This window comes from Nasonia vitripennis (assembly GCF_009193385.2).
Source record: "Nasonia vitripennis strain AsymCx chromosome 4 unlocalized genomic scaffold, Nvit_psr_1.1 chr4_random0007, whole genome shotgun sequence".
Lineage (NCBI taxonomy): Eukaryota > Metazoa > Arthropoda > Insecta > Hymenoptera > Pteromalidae > Nasonia > Nasonia vitripennis.
This window is the reverse complement of record NW_022279643.1, coordinates 2,120,590-2,143,947: the sequence shown is the minus strand read 5'-3', so window position 1 is coordinate 2,143,947 and position 23,358 is coordinate 2,120,590. Positions and strand designations below refer to the sequence as shown.

Below are 23,358 nucleotides of genomic sequence, written 5' to 3'. Positions count from 1 at the left end.
GGGATGGTAGGATCCTCATCCGTTCTGGCGAAGACAATGAACGGGCCACCATCATCACTACAGAGGCTGATCTGGAAGATTTTTTAGCCCGAACACCGCCAATAGCCAACACGGACACCACACATTAAAACACTTACACATCATTCCACCAAAACCACCGTCTAAAACATCAAACACATCCATATCTATATCTAAAGCGTCTCTGTCTGGGGGTCTCAGGGTCTGTCATCTCAATGCGAACTCCCTTACGGGTCACATTGAGATGATCAGGTTCTTCTTGTCCACTCGTTCCCCCTTCCACGTAGTGGCTGTGACCGAGACCTGGCTAAGCGACAAGATATCGTCCATCCCTTCACTGGACGATTACACTCTTTACAGACGGGACAGAAACAGGAACGGTGGAGGTGTGGCTCTCTACATCCATCACTCACTGACAGCTTGTATCATCTCGTCATCTGATGGTGAATGGTCGGGCAAACCAGGTAAGCCGGAGTATCTTTTCTGTGAAATCACAGCTAAGGGAATATCGCCCATCTTCGTGGGGGTTGTGTATCGCCCTCCTCATTCTCCCTTTATCCAGGGATCTAACTTTATTGAGCAACTAACAACACACATGCACAACTACTCCACGAAGGTCATCATGGGTGATTTCAATGCTGACCAACTTTCCTCGTCTGAAGACGCCAATTTCATCAAGGCTTTCATCGACGAGAACTCCCTTATTTCTGTGCCATATGGTGCAACTCATCATAGACAAGACTCTGACACCTGGCTTGACCTTTGCTTAATCGATGAGCAGGATCGCCTGCTCTCATACTGGAAGACTGACACACCTTTCATTAATGGACATGACCTTATTACAGCCACACTCGACGTACAGATTCCACGCTACGTACCTAATACCTGCACTTACAGAAACTACAAAGGAATCTGTGCTGAGAAGCTAAGGGACTTCCTTAGCGCATGCGACTGGTCATCCTTCACCACACCATCACTTGACGAATGCATCACAATCCTCAACGAAAACATCACAAAAGCCATAAATCATCTCGCCCCATTAAAGACTGTGACACCTGGACGTAAACGTCACCCGTGGTTCACCGCGGCTCTTCGTGACCTTTTAACTGAAAGGAATAGGCTCTACACGCGTTTTCGCAGAAGTCGTCTACCTTGGGATCTATACTTTTATAGAATCGCAAGGGATGACGCTCATCAACGGGTCGAGGAAGCCAGGCTGAATTACTATTATTCACGCTTGTCTACTCTAACCGACGTTGCAGAGATATGGAGAGAACTTGAAAATCTTGGCATTACCACCTCTAAATCTTCTCCACCTGCTCGGTTCTCTCCAGATGCTCTCAACGAACACTTCAGTTCCATCTCAAATGACCCTCAAGCTCCATCTGTCGAGGAGTACCTGCGGAGTCTAGACCTCCCTGAACACTTTATCTTCAGGGCCATCACAGAATCGGACGTGTTAGCTGCAGTTTCACATTTCAATACCCAGGCCAGGGGAAGCGATGGCATCCCACAGGTTGTAATCTCTAAAGCACTACCAATACTCACTCCTTTCAACAACTATCCTCAATCAACTATCCTCTTACCTTCCGTTCAATACGGGAGTCCCACAAGGATCCGTACTGGGCCCTCTACTTTTTGCACTGTACGTCAATGACATAAGCCTCTGTCTGGACGTGGATATTGCACATCTGATCTATGCGGATGACCTGCAGATCTACACCCAGTGCCACCTCGAGGATCTTGACTCCTGTTCCGACAGAATGAGAGCTAATGCCGAGAGGATAAGGTGCTGGGCTGGGCATAACAACCTAAAACTCAATGTCCTCAAAACTAAGGCGATCGTCCTGGGCTCGCCCTACTATATCAATGCTCTACCTACAATGGCTAACACGTACATCAATATAGGGGGAGCCCGGGTTGATTTTGAATCTTCTGTGCGCAGCCTGGGGGTCGTGCTTGACTCCAAACTAACCTGGAAAGAACACGTAACACAAATGTGTAGGCGTGCTCACTCTCTTATGTATAGGCTATACTTTTTCAGGAAAAGCACGAACCTCGGTCTGCGTAAACACCTCGTCCAGGCCCTACTATTCCCGATCATAGACTACTGCTCACTGGTTTACTGCAACTTGACACAAGAACTCGACATTAAACTACTAAGATTGGTTAACACAGGTATACGTTACATCTATGGTCTTAAGAGGGGCGAGCACATCTCGCCTTACAGGCGCGAGCTGCAATGGCTCACCACTGCCGGACGTAGGAAGTACTTTGCGGCCTGCTTCTTGCGAAAGCTCTTTAACAATGCTAAACCATCTTATTTAATTGCCTACTTTGACTTCCACGTCGCACTCCGTCCTGTGAGGGGTGAAGCGATACCGCTAGACATACCTCCTTTCTCGTCGGAGGCGCTGAGGAATTCATTTCACATATTCGCCGCATACGTTTGGAATTCATTACCCTCACGATTACGAGACATCATACCCATCAATCATTTCAAAAGCGAGGCTAAAAAATACTTTTTTAGCCTTGAAAATTCGTAATTCGTAATCATCCTCATAGCAAACCAAGCACTTACCTCTCATACAGTCTCATACATCACCATCATTAAACAAAACTACAAACACACACACACACACATAAACACACACCTTCAAGCACACCTACACACATATCCTCAATCCAATTAAACTTTAAATTATGTATCGATATATACAAGTATTGTACAACACATTGTACAGCAAATAAATCTAATCTAATCTAATCTAATCCTTTAATCTGTCAAATTTTCAACCTGTCTTTGAGTGAGGCATGCTTTCCCTCTGCCTGGAAATCATCGCTCGTAAGAGCATTAAACAAGATCAACTCTCCTACAGCTGTAACTGACTACCGACCGATTTCCCTACTTTGCTTTCTATCCAAAGCGCTGGAGTAGCTGGTGCACAATCAAATCTCTGAATACCTTGAAACTAGACTCTATCTTGATAGTTTCCAAACTGGTTTTCGCACTGGCCACAGCACGCAGTCCGGCTTGATTAAGCTGACTGATGATGTCAGGCTTGGAATGGACAGGAAGAAGGTCACCCTTCTGCTTCTTTTTGATTTTAGCAAGGCGTTTGATACAGTGTGTCACGTCAGGCTACTCAGAAAGCTACCCTCCTTCGGCTTCTCCAAGCAGGTTATCCGCTGGCTTGCATCTTACCTTTCTGGTAGAGAACAGTCCGTCATTGGTGACAACAACGAACTCTCTACATTCCTACCACTAAACACCGGTGTCCCACAGGGGTCAGTCTTGGGCCCCTTATTGTTCGCGTTATACATCAATGACATTGGCCTCTGCCTTGACTCAGATGTATCCCATCTAGTCTACGCGGATGATCTGCAAATCTACTGTCAATGCCCCCTTGAGGAGCTCGATTCCTGTTTTGACAAGATGAGTGCTAACGCCGAGAGGATAATGGGCTGGGCAGCACTAAACAGACTTAAGCTGAATGTTAGTAAGACTAAGGCGATCGTCCTGGGCTCACCCTACTATATCAATGCTCTACCTTCTACTGCTAACACCTATATAAATATAGGGGGGGCCCAGGTCAACTTTGAATCATCTGTGCGCAACCTGGGGCTGGTGCTTGACTCAAAACTTACGTGGAAAGAGCACGTTACACAAACTTGTAAACGTGCTCACTCTTTAATGTATCGGCTATATTTCCTTCGGAAGAGCACTAGCCTCAGGTTGCGCCAACATTTGGTGCAAGCACTCCTATTTCCCCTCATCGACTACTGCTCACTTGTTTACTGCGACCTGACTCAAGAGCTTGACTTAAAACTGCAGAGGCTTGTCAATACGGGAATCCGATACATCTATGGTGTAAGGAGGGACGAGCACATCTCCCCTTACAGGCGTGAGTTGCAATGGCTCACCACCGCCGGACGTAGAAAGTACTTCATGGCCTGTTTTCTTAGAAAAATGTTCAACACCTCAATACCAGCTTATCTACTAGCCTATTTTGACTTCCACGTCGCACTCAGGCCTGTTAGGGGCGAGGTGACTCCACTGGACATCCCGTCCTTCAAGACGGAGACGCTGAGGAATTCATTTTTCATCAGCGCCTCCTACCTCTGGAACAGCCTTCCATCTCAACTTCGCGACACACTATCCATATCACACTTCAAACAAGTAGCTAAAAATTATTTCTTTAATTTGGAAAACACATAAACATCGCACAAACATACATACATTCTCTTTCATCTCATGTCATCTCTCAACATCACACACACCTTATACTATATACCCTTAGACAAATTTTATTTATTCCTTTATCATAATACACTATATTTGTTATATGTACAACAAAATGTACAAAAATAAAGAGCAATTAATCTAATCTAATCTAATCTGCTCCTGCTATCCATACTGTCTCCGACTCTTCGTCCTCATCTTATTTCCTGCTTCCTCTTCATCATTCCCGCCTTTGATTCCTTCTCCTCAACAGCTTTACTTACCTCTTCCATCTCTTTTTTCCAGTTCCTTTATTTCGCTTTCATTACCTCCATATCCTCTCTCATCTCTTGCATTCTTTTCTCCAATCCGTCTCCTCTCTTTCTCTCTCTCTTTCCAGCTTCATCTTGATTTTCCAGTTCTCCACCGCTTCCTTTAAATCTCTCATCTCCCTTGCTATTTTTCTGTCTTCTCTCGACATTTCTGCTACCCTACTTTGCTTTCTTTGCTTTTCACTTTTACTTCTCTGATGCTTTTCTAATCTCTAACTCGTTTTATCACCCCGTGTATATGTTTGTCTGCTTGTCCGTTTTCTTGTTTCCCATCTTGTTTCATTTCCTCATTCCTCTTATGTTCTAGTCCTCTACCTAGTTCTCTTTCTAGTTACTTTTCCTTTGCTTCTTGTTTACCTGCTGCCCTGTTCACAAAAAGTCCCTTCTCCTTTCTCACCTTCCTCTAATTCCTTTTCTGATTTTTCACTCTCGCCGCTTTTTCCTATATCTTTCTCTTTTTTGAATCGCTCCCATTTGAATTCGAAAGCTCCTTCTACCTGTTCGTTTGCTCTTCATCTATCCTCTTTCTATTTTCTCTTTTTCTTCTCTTTTCCAAAGAACTCTATACAATTTCCCCAAATTTTTTCTCTCTCCATTCAGCGTGTTCTCCCAGACCTCCACGCTGCTTCGTGTATAGATACAGCGTTCAAAGATGTGCCCCAGCGTTTCCTCCTCTTCTCCGCATAACCTGCATCTTCTTTCCTCTTCCTTCATCCAATATCTGTATCCTCTGGCCTCATTCCCCATCCTGAATCTTGCTGTCGTGGCTAAACCTCTCTTCCACTTGCTTCCTCCTCTTTTCAGGTACTCAGGCCTCTCTCCTGTTTGGTTTATTAGCTTCTTTACATCTCTTGCTTGTCTTGAGTCTCTCATTTCCCCTTCCCATGTCTGGATCTGCATATCCTTGTCCACTTTTTCTATTTCTATCCATACCTGCTCTCCTTCTCTCAATTTTCTATGGTATTCCGCTATTGACCATCCTCTTTTGTTTAGCTCTTCTTCTCTTGTTTTTCTGCGCTCTTTCGTTCCTTTTCTTTCTCCTGTCTCCTTTTCTAAAACTCTCCAACATTCGCTCCATAGTGTAGCCTCCTCCGCCTTGCATAGTTTTTCTTCATACTTCATCGCCCGTTTTCTTGTCCTTGTCTCTAGTCTGAATGTTTCAGTTTTAATACCCATTTCATGTATTTCCTATGTATTTTCTCTAAATCTTCCTTTGTTTTCCATCCCCATATCTCTATCCCATACTCTGTTACGCTTTTGACCATTGCATCAAATAACCTCATCCTTAGTTCCCAGTTGACCCTGAAAAGCTCTTCTCCTAGCCCCCGCATTGAGCTCATCATTATGTTAGCCTTCTCCTTTAGCTTTTTTATCTGTCCCTCCTCCTTGCTATTTTCTTTTAGTGTATATCCTAGGTAGTCGAAGCTCTTTACTATTTCCAGTTCTGTGTCTTCCCAGTAGAATTTCTCTTCTTTTTTCATTCTTCCTCCATTCTTAAATACCATTATCTTAGATTTTTCTGTATTTAGCTCCAGCCCTTTCCTATTTATATTCCTCTTAAACCTCCTTAGCATCTGTTTTAATCCTCCTGCGCTCGTCGCTAGAAGTACCATATCGTCCGCGTACGATAAAAACCAAAATTTCTTTTTTCCTAGTACGATCCCTCCTTCTTGCACTTTACTTAGTTCATTTTCTACGTCTGCCATGACTACGTTGAATAACGTCGGGCTTAGCGGGCATTCTTGTCTTACACCTTTGTGTAATTCAAAGCCTCCTATCTTTCTATTCCCAATTTTTAATTCACTCCTTGTGCCCTCATAAAGCTCCTTTACCCTGTTCCTAACTCTACTCCCCAAACCCAGTTTCCTCATCATTTCCCATATCTCCTTTCTTCTCACTTTATCAAACGTTGCCTTCATATCCGCGAAGAAGGCGTACACTTTCCCTCCTTTCTTCATGAGTTCTGTTTCCACCGTTTTACTCAGTGTATATATATATATATATATATATATATATATCGCGTCCGCCGTCCCTCTTCCTTTTCTAAAACCCATTTATTTATCGTCCAGCATCCCATTTCTCACTAGTACCCTTTCCATTTTTCCTCTGATTATTTCTGTGTAGATTTTATACCCTGTGTCAATCAGCGTTATCCCTCTACTGTTTTTTGCATCCTCTTTGTCCCCCTTCTTAAATTTTCTAGTAAAACTCGACAAAGAAATGTTGTACGGATTGTCAGAATTCAAAATGCATTTGTTTTAAGTGTGCCTGACGTCACAATAGTGCAGTGTTATTGTGACAGTTGCGTCGTAGAACAAACCGAGCACATGTTCAAACGTGCGTGGAAACGTTGGTGGGGACAGATTTCGGGTGTCAACTGGCCGAGTCAAGAGCCCACGTGCGCACCAGGCTCGGAGTTTTTATGAGTTGAATTATAGGGTCTCTTTGTATTTTAGAAAAGAAACTTGAATCCTTCGATTTTTTCCGAGGTTGAAATGTTTTTCCACTTAACGGGACGCGTAATAAAATCGAGAGAAAATTTTGTAAATGTATTTGAATGTAAAGTTTTAAATAAAGAATAAGCAATAAGCATAATAAGCAATTGTTAAACTTAGATTATTAAATTTGTTAATGCAATTAAATGTAGAAGTATATGCAAAATCGGTTTGCGACAGTATCTTATGTAAATATATACTAATTAGTTTGAATGTTATTAAGAGATAAAGGTAACTTTGTATATTTTATTTACTTAGAGTTATAAATATAAACGTAATTTTTGCGTGACAGTTATTCGAGTTATAAGCGGAATTCAGAAGTATTTCAAATTATTGCATTAAGGTGTCAAGTTGTAGAGTGGCAACGTTTTGTTAAGATTTGCGTAATGCGTGCGGTTATCGATTTTTTTTGAAATAGACAATGCAAAGAAACACTTTAAATATTTTTGGCATGGAAATTCAATGCGTTGTTTTTATTTCATATCTATTAAGAGTTAAAATTGCAAATATACTGCCTATTGAATTTTTTTAGGACGAATTTTGTAGCGGCTATTTTTCACGGAGTCACTAATATTCGAACCTGATGTCTGCGAGAACGACGAGGTTACTGGGTACAGCAGTTACGGCATCGCTGTTTAAAGAAAAGTGCATTACTTAGCACGGCTAGAAACGATCATCATCACCACCCGGAGCGGAAATCAAGCAGCAGAGAAGCATCATCCGGAGTGGCGATTTAAAATGATAAGAATGTATATGCGAAGATTTCTATTTTACGCAGTTATGCTTTCGTATTCGCATTTGAATCGGTTTTGTTAAGAATTGTTGGATAATAATTTGACATCGATATGAAGAGTTTATTGCGCGAAGTAGGATTTCAAGACGAAAAACGAAAATATTTGTTGATTGATAGTTGATCGCTGTAGGCTTTTGAGGCGCTGCGACGAAAATAATAGAAATTTGAATGCGCAAACTTTTTACGCAGTAGGCTTTCGAGGCGCTGCGATATAGTTGAACTGAATATAATTTGATTTTTTTAGCACGTTTAAAATTGATTTTGAATGATTTAGTAAGATAGAAGAAAATTACATGGTTTTAAGGAAATAAATGTTTATGATTTCACACGACTCTAAATTGCTTTAATTCTGACAGTTGCTTCGCTGATTGCCTAGGGCCCAGGCAAATTAGCGTGGCCTCTGTGCTGAGTTAGGTAATTTTTTGTTTTGTAAATTGTGGACAGTAAGAAATTTCCGTGATAGTCATCGTGAATTCTGTGAGCAATAGGCCCGCCGCGCAAGCACGCACAGGGATGAGCTGCATGAAAGTAACCAGTATATGATATTGACACTAGGTATACCAAATCTGTGTACCGGTGACGTTCTTAATGTGCTAAGAAGCTCTTGCAGTGCGTGGAAGTTGGCAGTGCGATTCCACGGCTGTAGCGCCTCTTGGGTTCCGGACGATTTGGAGTCGTCCTGACACTATTGTAGTACCTTGGTTAAGAGTCACTCTGCGCTAAGGTAGTTCGAATGTCGAGACCAAAGAGTCTGAGCAGGGGGGGCGTCATTTGAGGTGCTCTGATTAGGTAACGCGTAGTAGTGTAGAATTTTATTAAATTATCACAGTTTTATATCGCGATGGATAGAGATGAACTGACAAATAAGGAAAATGCTAGATATTATTTGAATGCGAATGCGAAAAGCGTGGCTGTTTTGATTAGGCAAAAAGTGTTCGATGCACGATGCACATAATGTAATTTAGATCGCGAAAGTCCGAACTGATACTTAGTGGCGAGTATAGCAGGCCTGCGCATAAGTTAATTAGATTGTTTAAAGTAAGCGATTTCGAAGTATGAATTTTTTGGGCGTATGTGTGGCGTATGCATGTATACGTGTTCTTTATATTTTATTTTGTACGTGTGTTCGATGCCATTTCCCTTCTTCAAGTTTACACGGTTTTCTTGCAGGTATAGGGCAAATGCCAGGGATTATGTACTTTTGAATCCGTGCTAGTGTTCAATTGTACTGGCAGCACATATTTGTTTTTAGTATGCAGTATGATGTGTGGTACAAAATTACGGAGATTTTGTACGAGGGGGAGAATTGTTCCGGACGTAACTGAGGGCTACTAGAGATAAGAGCAAGTGCGGCGTATTTATTCTTTATTAATAACATATTCTACATATTAGTAGTTTTAGCGAACGTTTCTCCGTCATTAAGCTCTCATATGCGCGAATCGACAAGGCGATTCGTGGCTTCAGGCCAACACGGTTCGGAGTGGTTTTATAATCATTCCTAGACTGCCACGACCTCAGTAAGAAGTTTACTCCATGGATTTTGAAGGTCACTCTCAGTGCAGAAAGACTAAAGGGCCGATCTGTGACTGCCAGGCCAGAGAGTCGAGTGGCGAGAGGCGTTCGCGCGGGCACATGACTGGGTGTGTATAGCTATATATATAGAGGAGCGCGCGCACTGCTTCGAGTCCCTTCGGTAGTCCTAGGGAAAGTGTCTTTGTTTTAGCGGGCCCGAGTTTTCAGCGGCGTTCAATGAGTAGAGCGTCAGTTCTCGGCGACAACTTCTGAGAGAAGGTGACACCAGGACCTGATCGTTAGGAGATTTCAATAAAGTCATAATGTCTGATCAACAATGATTTCACAGTTTATTTTTGAACCTTAATATAGTCTTGTCCCATACAGGCAGGTCCAAGTTCTCGAGCGCAAGTAATGCCTAATCGCACACCGCTTAGACGGCCAGGTCCACGTTCACTTACCCAAAAAGTAGTACCCACTCGCACACCGCCGAGACGGCCAGGTTCACGTTCTCTTACCCAAGAAGTAGTGCCCAGCTGAAAATAATCATGTGATAATCATATGAGTGCTCATATGATAAACATATGATACTTCCGACCGAGTATCTCATATGAGAATCATATGAGTGTCGTATGATATATCGTAAATTCTCATAAAAATAAATAATTATTCTACCCCTATTCGATACTTATTAATTATATCTTTCTTTGTACTGTTGATTTGTAAGTTACATCGAGAATGTACTTTTACATAAATAATACATTGAAAAAAATCCGGATTTGTGGAGATTTGAACCCAGAACCTCAAGATAAAATAGTCATTATATTATATAACACGTCCTTGTATGCTTTATTTATTATTCATTAATTATAATGAGTTTATTTTATTAAAACATACTAATATTAATTGAGTAATAATAAATAAAACATACAAGGGCGCGTAAGTTGTAATGACTATTTCATTCTACTAAAGTAATCGACAATATCAAAGATCACGATGGCTCGGTGGTAAAACGATTGCTTCATAATCTTGAGGTTCTGGGTTCAAATCTCCACAAATCCGTATTTTTTTCAATGTAATATTTATGTAAAAATAAATTCTCAATGCAACTTACAAATCAGCAGTACAAAGAAAGATAATTAATAAGTATCAAGTAGAGGTAAAATAATTATTTATTTTTATGAGAATTTATGATATATCATATGACAATCATATGATTCTCATATGAGAATTCGGTCGAAAGGATCATATGAACACTCATATGATTATCATATGATTATTTTCAGCCGGGTGCCCACTCGCACACCGCCGAGACGGCCAGTTCCACGTCCCCGAACGCAAGTAGCGCCCAATCGCACATCACCGATACATCCAGGTTTATGCTGCACCAGGAAGAGAAGATATTGAAGATAACCAACAAGAAAATGAAAATCTCGAAGTTTCTGCAGGTAATGCGAGTAGAGATTTTTTTAACTAGCTTTAACTAACTTTAGACAAGCTATATTTTCTCAATGTTCACTTTTTGAGGTTGAGATTGAAACGTACGCAAAGATCGCGTGCGAAAACGAACATCCAATTAGAGAATGTCTTTTTTATAGAAGGATTGCTGATTCTAGATATCACATTATTGTGTATATAACATTTATGCTATAAAAAGATGTATAATTTTTAGGAGGAGAATCTGATTCTGCTGCCCCGATGCTTCAACACTACAAACCTAAGCTATACAGAAAGTACAAAAAAGCAGGATACGACATTGTTAGGAATAAGGTATATATGAAAACGCAATACTATGAATTGTGAAGTATTTTATCTTTTCATTAAATCTTTTTTATTTTCAACGTATACCTAGGTGAAAGCAGGACAGTAGGACAAAAATCATGGCGGATCATTAGATCTAGACGAAAGACTGCATTCTTAAGAGACTTGGGAACTATTTTATGGACCAAAAAAGTGATAGCTCTAAGAAGCTTAGATTTAAGTAAATTAAAACAAAAAACTTTTGGAACAAAGCTCATACAACTATATCCACCTAGAAAACTAAATTTATATCTAAGTAAGAACTATATATAAACATACAACATATATTACATATTTATCATTTTATACTTACAAAAATAAATATTTATTTTTACGTCGGTTTGTATAGCGATTTCCTAGACACCTCTAATAGGTATAGACAACTACCAAAGACACTCTTATAAAGAATGCGACAGAAAGTTTAAGCTTTCATTCAAGAGATGAGCGGAAAAATTAAGATGAACCAAATAATTAACCTTAATGATTGAACCAAATAATTAACCTTGAAAACTTTAATGTTTAGATTACATTTTGCGTAACATTAAGTTTATAAATTTATAACTGAATCATAAAAAATTGTTATGTTGGTATTACATCTTATGTAAAACTTAGTTTTGAAAACTAAAAAAAACGTTATGTTCAAATTACATTTTATGAAAAACTCGCTATGAAAAAATGAAAATAAATATTTTTCTACTTATCTTGATTATTCCTAATGCAGTTCCTTTAATTTTATACTTATATTCCCGTTATTCTACCGATGATTCTTCAGATGATGAGTTAACACGCGTTCTTGTATCATTTACTCTTAAATTTACACTTTTCCAAATTTGGAATTTATTTGTATGAACATCGCATGTTAAATGAGTAACTAATCTGAGAATGTTATTAAAAAAGAGTAAGAGATTCTGAAAATTTATTTTTAAGATAAAATTTAATCTTATATTATATACAGATCGCGCACGGAAAGGAACAGCTAATCACGGAATAAAAATTAGGAATCCATTTTTGAAACGTAGGATTCACGATAATGAGGATTTGTAAAATACATTTATACTCACAATTCAACTTGAGAATCACTTGAGAATCACTTGAGATCTCACTTGATTTTCAAGTGAGTTTTATCAGTAGGGGCGTCTTTATTTAATGGAATAAGTTATTTTGTATATCTGAATCAACAATAACAAACATTTCTACAATTAACAACAATTAAATGCAAAGATAGTTTACTGTGAAATATAAAAGTTATTATTTATTATATTACTTATTTTTTAATAAACTCACTCCCTGATAGTACAGTACGTTTGTGAAATGTTGTAGAAACGTTAAACGTTGCCCAGAAGGCGGCGGGAAACGTCGTAGAAACATAATAGAAACGTTAAAATGTCCCACTTAGTTGTGAAATCAAGGTTTTGAAAACGATCGGAAAAGGAGTTGAAAAATTTTGCTGTATCGTTTCTGGACCTGAAGAAAAAGAAATTGTTTGCAAAACGGCAATGATTCCAGCAGGTCTCAGAAACGTTTCTTTTTACAATATTACAACGTTTTCAGACCAAATGTAAAAACGTTTCTAAATCGTATGCGCTAACAAAAAATAATTGTCTGTAAAGGTCCCAAACGTTGTGTACACGTTGTTGAAACGTTTCCAGTTTCATGCAATAATTTCGAAAATCAGAATGCAATATCTACAGTTTCGTTTTATAAACGTTTCTAAATCATATGCGGTAACAAAAAATAATTATCTGTAAAGGTCCCAAACGTTGTGTACACGTTGATGAAACGTTTACGGTTTCATCCAATAATTTCGAAAATCAGAATGCAATATCTACAGTTTCGTTTTATAAACGTTTCTAAATGAAGTCTACAACGAAGGTAAGTAAAATTTTCATTTATTAAAAAAATAAACGTAGATAATATATAGGTACACATGAAAATACTTAGGCATATTAGTATTCATTTTGCGATGATACAGTTCAATATATAGTGGTTCTGATACAACTTTAATTCAAATTTTGCGATGTATCTACTTATGAAAGTAAGTAGAATCTGAGTTTCAAATTTAAAAGCTAGTCTAAATACATAAAATAATAAAAATCTTATTCGCCATCACTTTCCTTGTCGCTTTCTTGACTTTCATTTTCCTTGTTGTTTATTTCCTGGTTGTCAGCATTAGCGTCATTTTCATCTTCTTCTTCCGTATCTTGAGAATTATCGTGTGAATGAGCAATATTTTCCATTTTCTTTGCACGAGATGCAGCTGAATCCATTCTTTTTTTTCTTGTTTCAACCATATTTTGCAGGTGTCATCGGCTTCATTAGATTTGTAGGAAACGTCCACAACTTCATCTGGAATATACATTAATTTAGAAATTTGTTAAATGAAAATTACAATTATAGCGTTATCGAATAAACATTACTAAATATCAAGTCCCATATGTGCAAGATTTTGAAAGGGTACTTTCTGTTTTTGCGCATCGTTCCACAAAAATTATATTTAATGGCAACTTTATCTGTGAGTATTTTTCCCAAGATTTCTCTAGTTGTCTCATGCTTGGTGATTTTCCTGCCTCCTATTATTCTTATGTAGTTGCGTTGTAAATATATTTTAGATAAATAATTTTTTCACGAAATCAGAGAGAGAGAGTATGAGAGGGAGGAAGTATCCACAATTAGTGTTACTCACGACTTGATTGGCATAATTGGCATCTCGAAGATCATCGTTCAATTTTACGAAGTCTGAGCGAATTAATTGGAAAGCGAGCGGCAACTGCAGAATTGTCATTGCAATATCTACGAGTACCAGTACTCGTTGCAGACAAATATCGACTTTCATTTTGCAGCTTTTCTTCTGCTTGATTCCGCAAGACTTCGTGCAATATTGCTGAAATGCGTACAAGTAAATAAGAATGTTGATTATATCGATATTTGTAATTACTTTCCTTCGTGTATACAAATAGATGTTAAGTACAAGCAACATAAACAACTTGCATCATCATCTGCATCTAAATTTTTTATTTCTTGCAGTGACAATTGTTTTTGTGCTATAAGATTCTTGGAACTTAACGAATTCATCTGAAGATTATCACTTGTTCCTACAGATTTTTTCGATCGCTTGCTCGGACCAGCAGGTTTTTCTTTTCCTTCAGGATTTTCGATTCCTACTATCGGTGTTTTCCCTTCGTTTTTATTTAAAAACGGTTTGTTATTTAATAATTTTAAATCGAAGTGTACATTTTTTGTAGATAGGATTTTCGGTGTAGAATTTTTTATAATTTTTGTCCTATTATCAACATCAAGATTTGCAGCAGAAGCTGTGCGTTTATTAGATTTTGTTTCTTCCACCTGCTTCGAAACAGCTTCGTCGTAAGATTCTGGATAAATAAATAAATAAATATATATATATATATATATATATATATATATATTTATTAACCCTAATAATATTTAAACATATATATATATATATATATATATATATATATATATATATTATTAGGCTTAAGAAATTAAAAATATTAGATGTATTTTTTGGTAAATTGATCTAGTCGTATAATCATGTTCTTACCCACAGACGCAATTACGCTACTTCTCGCGTCATCCAGTTTTCTGAAGGCGTACTCCTGGCCAATATATGATGCTGTTTAGAATATTCAGAACTTTCCTGAGGCCAAACGCAATTTTTTCCGTCACAACTCAGCCAATTTCCTGGGACGATGACAGTTGCGGAGCACTCCACAAATTGAACGACGTGGAACATTGAAGCGAAAAGAGTAGAAGCTTTTTTGTCTGCAAAAGAAGGTACTCAAATGATTACATTATTTTTCATATGATAAAATATGGGAACATCATACAATATTTCGTACACATATCTTAAAATATGAAATATTATACGCTTTACAAACAAGTATATTTTTGTCGCGCAGCTGAAATAATTTATATCTATTATATAACTCTTATGTTAGGAGCAAGGGAGCAAATGAACGTTGAACATTGATTTTTCTTTTTGAAAACGCACGTTCGTCGAACCCACCGATTCGCGTTTAATTTTCTTGCCCTGAAGCTTGCTCTCATTGACCTGCGTGGATGATTCAGAGTTAAGCAACGAGTTGTTCCGGTTGTTCCGCCTTCAGGTCCAGCCACCGAAAGTAACGAAGAATTTGCAAATTGCAAAACGCCTAACCTTCGACACTTGCTCGCGTTTTTTTTTTTTTTTTGACGGCACTTGTATCATTGGCATCGAACATTGCAACTCAGTAAAAATTATTGACACTAAAGGTCAGTTTCAACTGTGATGAGATTGTTCCGTGTGAATGTAGCGTTTATACGTATGACAGATGTCCGGAACGTAAACATAGTTCGTCACTCATCTATACTTCATTATTCAAGTTTTAAGGCAAATAAAATCGGAGTTTGTTCGGAGAATTTTTTAAATTAAGTTTTGATTCATTCACGATCGGTAATGGGCACACAATCACATCACAGTCGTTAATATCTTGAGTGTAAAAAGTCCCTAACAGCAACGCATCGTATACTCGTTGGAGAAAAGGAGTACGTGATAGCCGTATCCTTAGAGCATATACTACTGGAGGCAGCTTTCCGTAGGCCGAAAGTGTAGACGAGGTTGTAGAGAGAGAGACAGACATATCGGACTACATGCTATCTCTCTCTAGTCGCACGCGATTGGTCACAGCTGATTCCCCACCGCTTCACCGAATGGAAATGGTTTATGCCGCGTTTTATAACGCAGTGACACACTTAGGATATTGTTAAAAAAATAAACTCTGTAAATTAAAACTTAAACTATTAAGCTCTAATCTCAAACTAAAAAATTAAATTTAATTACAACTTAAGCTCCCGCAAGGGGGTGATGATGATATGTGACTTCCAATCTTTATACGATAATGACGTCGGTAGTCGTAGGGGCTAAGCTTTTGCTTCGCAGCGTTTTGGACAAGGTTCAAATCCAAAGCTTGGTATTTTTTTTTTTTTTTCATTATTATTAGTATTATTATATTTATTGTTATTCGTTACTTTTAAATAATGTAATGAAAAAAATATTACTTTAAAAGAATATCACAGATAATTTGAGACAAAAAAGGAGAATATAAAATACGTAAATCTTTATTTTGAAACGTTTAATTGATTCAACAATTAAATTATCATTTAATGAATGTTATAAACATTCAATAAAACATATCTTATGAAAACAAAACGGATTTAAATAACATAACATTTTTATGTTTGCGGTTCTAAAACTATAATTAATATATTATTTGTTTCTAAACAATATTAATTTAAAAAAAATTTTGATAATTTCTTGAATCAACTCTGCTCTATGTTCTTCAGGCATTTCAGAATGCTGAATTTGAAAAATAGCTGAATGACTTATCTCATTTGTTAACAAGAGAGGACAATGGAAGCATTTGGTTCGTTTTATTATAGATCTTGTTATAAAACCAGCTAAATATTCTACAACGTTATCAATATATTTTTTATTTACCCCAGCTCCATAAAAATCTTCTTCGTTTCTCAGAAAATCTATTGTTATCCAAAACCATTGTAACATTATTAATATGATTGAAATCTTCATTTGTGTTAGTGAAATCTTCTGACGATAGTTTTAATATTTTAGTGAAAATCAATACAATTTGTTTTTGCAGATTCTTTAACATCAGCATGAACTAAAAGTTTTTTAAATACATTTACAAACTGAAAGCAAGTGGGATTATTGCTATAACCACCTTTGCTTCGTACGGCGCTAAAAAAAGTCTCCAAGTGATCTTGACTCAATTTGTACGTTAATAAATACAAATCATTACACTTAAAGTAATCGTTATATTGTATATTTAAAATGTTTTTTAGTGACGTTATTAATCCAATAAAACCGGTTTTCTTTTTGGTCATAGTAATTTTAATATCACTAGCTATTTTTAACCCTTTTACATAGGTAATAATATTTTGTATATCTTGTGAAATCTTATTAATATTTTTATCGGATATACCGTTTTTAGATGGATTCTTATTATACAATTCTCTCGAGTTTAGAATATCAAACGCATTGTTAATCACGGAACAAAATTTTGCAGTACCTTCAACATCTTTAAATTGTTCCAATTGAAAATCATTTCTCATGCATATCAATGAGGTACTAACGCTTTCACTTAATGATTGAGCAGCTAACTTTACATTCATTTTGTTTTGCTCCCAATCAATATGGGATCTCCGTAATTTATTACCGGCATGCAAACCATTAATTTCTTGAAAGTCAACTAACTCTTTTATATACGACCAAGAAATTCGATTGCCATTTGAATCATACAAATCTTCAACGGCTATAGAATTGCGAATTCATTTTAAAACATGATATCCATTGCTAATTATGTAAACTTTTTCTTTAGTTACCGGGTGTAAAAAAATTGCTTTTGCGAATTTTCTGACACATCTGCTCCCAACTTTGTGCACATTGCGATGTTAGACTGTAAGCCATCAAACGTTAACGATGTAATTGTAATGCTATTGTTGTGTAGAGCAGTTAGATTATCGAGAACTAATTTAGCTTTATCTGTTCCATCTAGATCATTAATAAAATAATACGCGACTGGCATTTTCCAGCTACTATTTTCACACACTACCATAACCACAAGCGCATTTTCGGCAGCAGGTACTTCTTCGTCGTCGACGCCTTTTCCCATTTCCACATAACCGTATTCCGTACCGTTAACTAGTTCGATCGTTTTCTTTACTTTCATTTCATCCATTACCAAATTACACAATACCGGTTTATCTTTATTTTTTTTTCTTTTTCAGCAGTAACTTTTCTTTTAATTGCATTCAATGCCGTCTGATTTATGCCCGATGTAGATTTTACTTTTCTATGCCATTTTCCTATCGTAAGCGGATGTGGTAAACATTTTATGAAGCTGTTTCTAACATAATTATAAGCCTTAGGTGAATAAAAATGAAGAGTGGAGGCGAATGTTCTTAACGCGAGAGGGAAAAGAGTTTTTGAATTTGGTTTTGTATGAATTAGTCGTTTAAAAAGTTTGGAAGCTTCGGCGGGAACTGATTCTTACAATGATATAAAGAATTGTTATTAATGTTTATAAATAAAGCATATTTGTTTATTTCGTAATAGTCGTGTGTATATAAAAATCATGAATATAGCGTAAGTTGATTAACATTTATAAAAAAAATATACGTACAAATTCTGTATATAATATGTATAATATAAAAATCAATAATTGCAAAGAAGTTCATCCCAATAATTCATACTTCAATCATAATTTCAAATCACACATTCATTTCAAAGATTGTAGAACCAAAATATTCACATTGCGACGTTGTACGTCGCAGCCGAGCAAATCGCGCGTTGCTGTTTGCGCGGCAACCTCACTCGATGCGAGGAAGAAAAGGCGATCGGTTCCAGCGAGGCCCGCGTTTTCTCGGACGCGAGCTACGTCCCGGGAATTCGTGGAATTCGCTGGCCGACGTACCCAAGGGGGGAGCTCGCCGGTTCGAGCTGGCGCGAAACGAGCAGCCAATTAGCACGTCTCGCGCCTCGCGCAGCCAATCGGGCTACGTTATCAGCCGGGCCCGACGGACGACGGCGAGACGCCGAGCGCGCGCGGCAGAGCGGCTCGGCAGTTCCTTTCCGAGCCTTGTCGATAACACTTCGAAGTGACGAGAGCGCGCGAGAGGGAATCACGAAAAGAGTGAGAGTGAGAGATAGAGAGCAGCAGCGCCACGACCTGGACCATCGCCCCGAGGAAGAGATCCCTCCCCGGAGACGACCATCCAGCCGTTCAGCCAGAGGAAGGAAGCCGGAACGGGAGCCATTCCCCTGTCTGCAGAGAGAGAGAGAGAGAGAGAGAGAGAGAGAGAGAGAGAGAGAGAGAGAGAGAGAGAGAGAGAGAGAGAGAGAGAGAGAGAGAGAGAGAGAGAGAGAGAGAGAGAGAGAGAGAGAGAGAGAGAGAGAGAGAGAGAGAGGGGAAGAGCGAGAGAGAAAGAGTACGGGAAGCCAGCACCTCCTGGGCTAGCGAGGCTTCCACTGGGGGACGAGAGACTCGTGTTCGTCTCTCCTACACCAGGTAAGAATTCTTGGGTTGCTCGGGATACTCTCGGTGCGAGCCATTAGGCCGCCGAGAGAAGAGAGAGAGAGAGAGAGAGAGAGAGAGAGAAAGTCGCGAGTGTGTACGAGAAAGAGTGAGCGAGACGAGAGAGCGGTGTACGTCATCTACGCGGGGCATCGGGCCAGTGTGCACGAGAGCGGGAAAAGAAGAGAACAGCGTAGCGTAGAAGGATCGCGGGAGAGTGTGTGTGTGCGAGAGCGAGAGAGAGAGAGAAGCATCGGGGCGTCCGAGAAATCCTCGCTGTTCGGTAGCAGCAGGTCGGGCTTGCTGCCAACGCGAGGCAAAGTCGGTGCGCGCGAGCATCGAGAAGAGCGGCAGAGTGTAGAGAAGGGAGGGGAAAGCAGATAGCTACGCCGGCGTCGGTTCAGGCATCGCCAGGCCGGGACCGCTGGCGCGAGCTGTTAGTGAGCGCGCAGATACGTGTGTGCGTGCTCGAGAGTAGAGAGGGGCGGCCGCGTTGGTTCGGCCGACAACGCTGCCGTGAGCGCGCACTGTGCTCGCGAGTATACGTGCGGGAGAGAGAGAGAGCGCGAGAGAGAGCGAGCGCGCCGGCCGTATCGCTACTCGAGCGGGTCGCGCCGAGCCGAAATTCGGGTGTGTGTGAGAGAGAGAGAGAGAGAGAGCAGACGTTGGTTTATCAGGAGGTCAGACTACGCGACGTCAGAGGCGAGAGACTCGAGGCGCGCGCGTGTATATGAGAGTAGAGGTGTGACGGCGAGCCCTGCGTGGCTATTGTGTGTGGGCGGCTACGGCCACCACGTTGTAAGGAAGGGCTGGGATAAATATACGTGCAATACAGGTTAATAAATTGTGTGATTACTTCCTCCTTCTTTCCCCCACGTTCTCCCAAACGTCGGCGATTACATTAAATCCCGAGATTAACGAAAAATCTTGGCGCGTACGAGGCGTCAAGTGTTGCGCACCTGTGTTGGGAGGCACAGCGTCGCAACATACATACGTTTATACTCAGACAAAAGGACAATAACATCATGTCTTAGTAATAAGTGCATTATTATTACAATCAAATGTTTCGTTCTACAAACTTTGTAAAAATCTACTATAATTGATACTGACGGTATATACAATTGTTTACTTATCATATGTGCTTATTTGTTAAGGTTATAATTGTACCTAAAATAACAAGTTATAAATACCTAATGTAAAGATAATATAAAAATCTCATACTTCATTTAAATTCTTCCTTCAATATCGAATAATCATCATTGTTATAGATACAAAAATATTAATAATCAGCGATGATCTTTTCTTTATATTCACATTCATATGTATGAGAATGTGAATTTATTACTGTGATGAAAGGAGCACACCTCCTTTCAACCAATAATATATATTTAAAATCTATTAATAAGGATATAATGTAAAATATTTTTTTCTATTAACAAGTACTGATATTTAGAGTATTTTGAGCAGTTTGTTTCATCGATAGACTCTGAAACATATTGTTAGTAACGAAAGTCTTCGAACAGACTCTGTATGACCACAAAGTCTTGTGGAGATTTAGACAACTCAAAATAATGATAAATACGATTAAAAAAAGTATTTAGAAGCAGGTTGTGCGAAATACTGCTTTCAAACACAGAATGTAAAAAAAAATTTCAATGAATATTACTATTACTTACTTCGAGAATATCAGATAACTTATCAGATACATATTTACGCTGTTTCATGTGAGAAACTAAAGATTTCACACATTTTACTCGTTGCTTATGACGATATATTTTCATCCTCTTGGATTTCATTTTTCGCTGTAGAGCTCTGATTTCATTTTGTTCATTGTACAGCAATCTTTTTAATCCAGGTAGATTTACTGGGGAGAAGTCCAGTTTGCTTAAATTAATGTTACCAAGTGACATTTTATATATATTTCTTGGTATATTATACATTGCCTTGCTTCTGAAAAAATTATACATATTTCATTAAAAAATACTTACAAATTATAAGCACAATTTTTTATATTAATTCATATGTCCGTACCTATTATCATTAATATCTTCCATATTGTTGCCATTCGAAGGCTTTTTACTTGGATGCGTATTCTCAATACTCTCTTTGAAAATGGAAGTACTTGTACTTTCTACGGGTGAATTTGTAGTTTCTTGCATAGTGTACTCATACGCTGAAGGCATTTCTTTAGTTTGCATTGGCGTATTACATACTTCTTCATGTGTAAGTCTGATATATAACAAATAAGTTATTAGAATACATTATTGTAACAAATTAGTATTAAGTATATTATAAACTTACGATTGTAGCATCAAAGTATTTGATGAAGGAATTGCTTCTTGGTTAAGAAATTCAGATTCAACGTTGTTTGTTTCTTCATGTTCAATTTCTATGAACTCATCGTTGATTCCATTATTATTCGAGTAATTATGTACATTCAGTAAATGATTCGCTGTGTTTGTGCATTCATTGATGATGACATCTTTTTCATTTGCTGTGTTTTGCCTGTAACAATCAATATTTAAAATCTAATAAAAATATACCTTATAGAATAAACTTTCAGATGATTTCTATATTTATTTCATTTACAGCTTCAAGTTTTTGAAATTTACAAATATAGTAGGACAACTTCCATTCTTTAATTTTCCATTTTTTAACCCAGAACAAGTTGTATCAAAACTTTCGTCCGCAGGTATTCTAATAAAAAGATAATGTTTATATTTTTTTGAATTGATGTATAGATAAAAACTTACTTGTAAAAACTCAGACGAAGGCCTTCTGGATCATCTTGTTGTACCTTACAGTTAGCTATGCAACACTTTTTTGGCATTTTTAATTAAATATATTTAAAATTATAAGCAAATAAATTGTAAGGAACTGATGTTGGAGGTTAGAAAATATGCTGCGACCATACGATTTACTTATGAAGAAGGGAGAAAATCAACAGCCAATCGCGTGCGACTAGAGAGAGAGAGATAGCATGTAGTCCGATATGTCTGTCTCTCTCTACAAACTCGTCTGCACTTTCGGCCTACGGGAAGCTGCCTCCAGTTCTATATGCTCTAAGGGTGGAACTTCTGGGAAATCAAGAGGCTTAAGAATGGAGATACGAGAATCACCCTTAGTCTGTAAGCCGTTGCCCTCGTCGTCGTCATCGGTGTAAGAGCTGTCCATATCTTTTTTGTGCCTTTGCTTCGATTCTCTTTGTCCTTTGTCTTGCTGGTTTGAAAATTCCAGAACCACATCGGAATGTTCCAGCGCTATAGTGAGCTTCTCTTTAGCTTCTTTGTAACTTTCTAATAAAGTTCAATTACATTAGCGCATTAGCGGAGAAGCATCTGAGATCTAATTTTATTTTTCACCGCAATATTACTATATTTCATTATCTGCGTAAGAAAAGATGCGACGAACACCGTACGTCCTCCAGGTCCTTTGAGGGGTCTCTCGTTTTTGCACTGCCATGATATTTTGCCTATCACTCCTATACGGTGGCCAAGAACGTGTCCTTCATGAACTAGAAATTTGGTATTACCGCCGCGGATTCATCGTCGAATTAGACGACCAGCTCGACATGTTGTAAAAATCAGCCACGTGCTTCGCACCGCGTTTTTTGTTGTTCATCTTGAGAGTTGACTCCCGACAATGCCGCCGAAAATTCTTTGCCGGTCGAGACACGTGTGCCTGTGACACAGACCGACTGACTAACCAATCACCTCTCTCTCACTCTCTCTCTCTCTCTCTCTCTCTCTCTCTCTCTCTCTCTCTCTCTCTCTCTCTCTCTCTCCCCCTTCCCCTCTCTCTTCCCTGACAAAAGCAATATCTCGTACAGTTGTTTATACTATACACTTAAGCTTTACATTATATACTCTAATACTATACATTTCTTTGTATTACAAATGGGTAAAACGCGTTTCCATGCATATATCCGCGTATGCACCTGATGAAGTAATATATGCCGCAATCACATAAAAAAGCCTGTCTCATTCGAGAAACGATTTTGAGAAGATCGATGATTTAGAAACAAAATAAAAGTTTGTTCTTAAAAACTGCAAACGTTGTAGAAACGTTTCTATTTCGTTCATACATTTACATT

General features: G+C 38.4%; 2 protein-coding genes across 3 annotated transcripts; both read right to left on the bottom strand.

The window, feature by feature from the left end:
* Positions 1 to 13,045: 13,045 nt before the first annotated feature.
* On the bottom strand, positions 13,046 to 16,106 carry LOC116417314. Of its 2 annotated transcripts, none has more exons than XR_004227607.1 (4): positions 14,738 to 16,106; positions 13,856 to 14,543; positions 13,590 to 13,742; positions 13,046 to 13,518 (listed from the first exon to the last, which is right to left on the bottom strand). XR_004227607.1 is itself a non-coding variant. In XM_031929982.1 (4 exons), exons 2-4 carry the CDS (start codon positions 13,888 to 13,890, stop codon positions 13,322 to 13,324), a joined length of 393 nt encoding a protein of 130 aa, XP_031785842.1. In that variant the 5' UTR covers positions 13,891 to 14,543; positions 14,738 to 16,089; the 3' UTR covers positions 13,046 to 13,321. The 2 variants fall into 2 exon arrangements, 1 of the variants encoding a protein (XP_031785842.1); XM_031929982.1 differs by having other exon boundaries at positions 13,590 to 13,750; positions 14,738 to 16,089.
* A 4,149-nt stretch (positions 16,107 to 20,255) lies between these two features.
* On the bottom strand, positions 20,256 to 22,327 carry LOC116417310. Its single transcript, XM_031929980.1, has 5 exons — positions 21,855 to 22,327; positions 21,567 to 21,770; positions 21,297 to 21,494; positions 20,942 to 21,215; positions 20,256 to 20,632 (listed from the first exon to the last, which is right to left on the bottom strand). The coding sequence occupies exons 2-5, from the start codon at positions 21,575 to 21,577 to the stop codon at positions 20,582 to 20,584; spliced, it is 534 nt and encodes a 177-aa protein (XP_031785840.1). The 5' UTR covers positions 21,578 to 21,770; positions 21,855 to 22,327; the 3' UTR covers positions 20,256 to 20,581.
* Between the last annotated feature and the right edge of the window lie 1,031 nt (positions 22,328 to 23,358).

Excerpts from the sequence above, each read along its gene's own strand:
- LOC116417314 (XM_031929982.1), bottom strand. The coding sequence starts at position 13,890 with ATGATCTTCGAGATGCCAATTATGCCAATCAAGTC. Across the intron at positions 13,751-13,855 it reads CCAATTATGCCAATCAAGTC|AATAATAGGAGGCAGGAAAA; the intron begins GTGAGTAACACT and ends CAACTACATAAG. Across the intron at positions 13,519-13,589 it reads CATATGGGACTTGATATTTA|ATGAAGTTGTGGACGTTTCC; the intron begins GTAATGTTTATT and ends TGTATATTCCAG.
- LOC116417310 (XM_031929980.1), bottom strand. Across the intron at positions 21,216-21,296 it reads GAAGATATTAATGATAATAG|AAGCAAGGCAATGTATAATA; the intron begins GTACGGACATAT and ends TAATTTTTTCAG. Across the intron at positions 20,633-20,941 it reads AGTTATCTGATATTCTCGAA|GAGGTGTGCTCCTTTCATCA; the intron begins GTAAGTAATAGT and ends ATTGGTTGAAAG.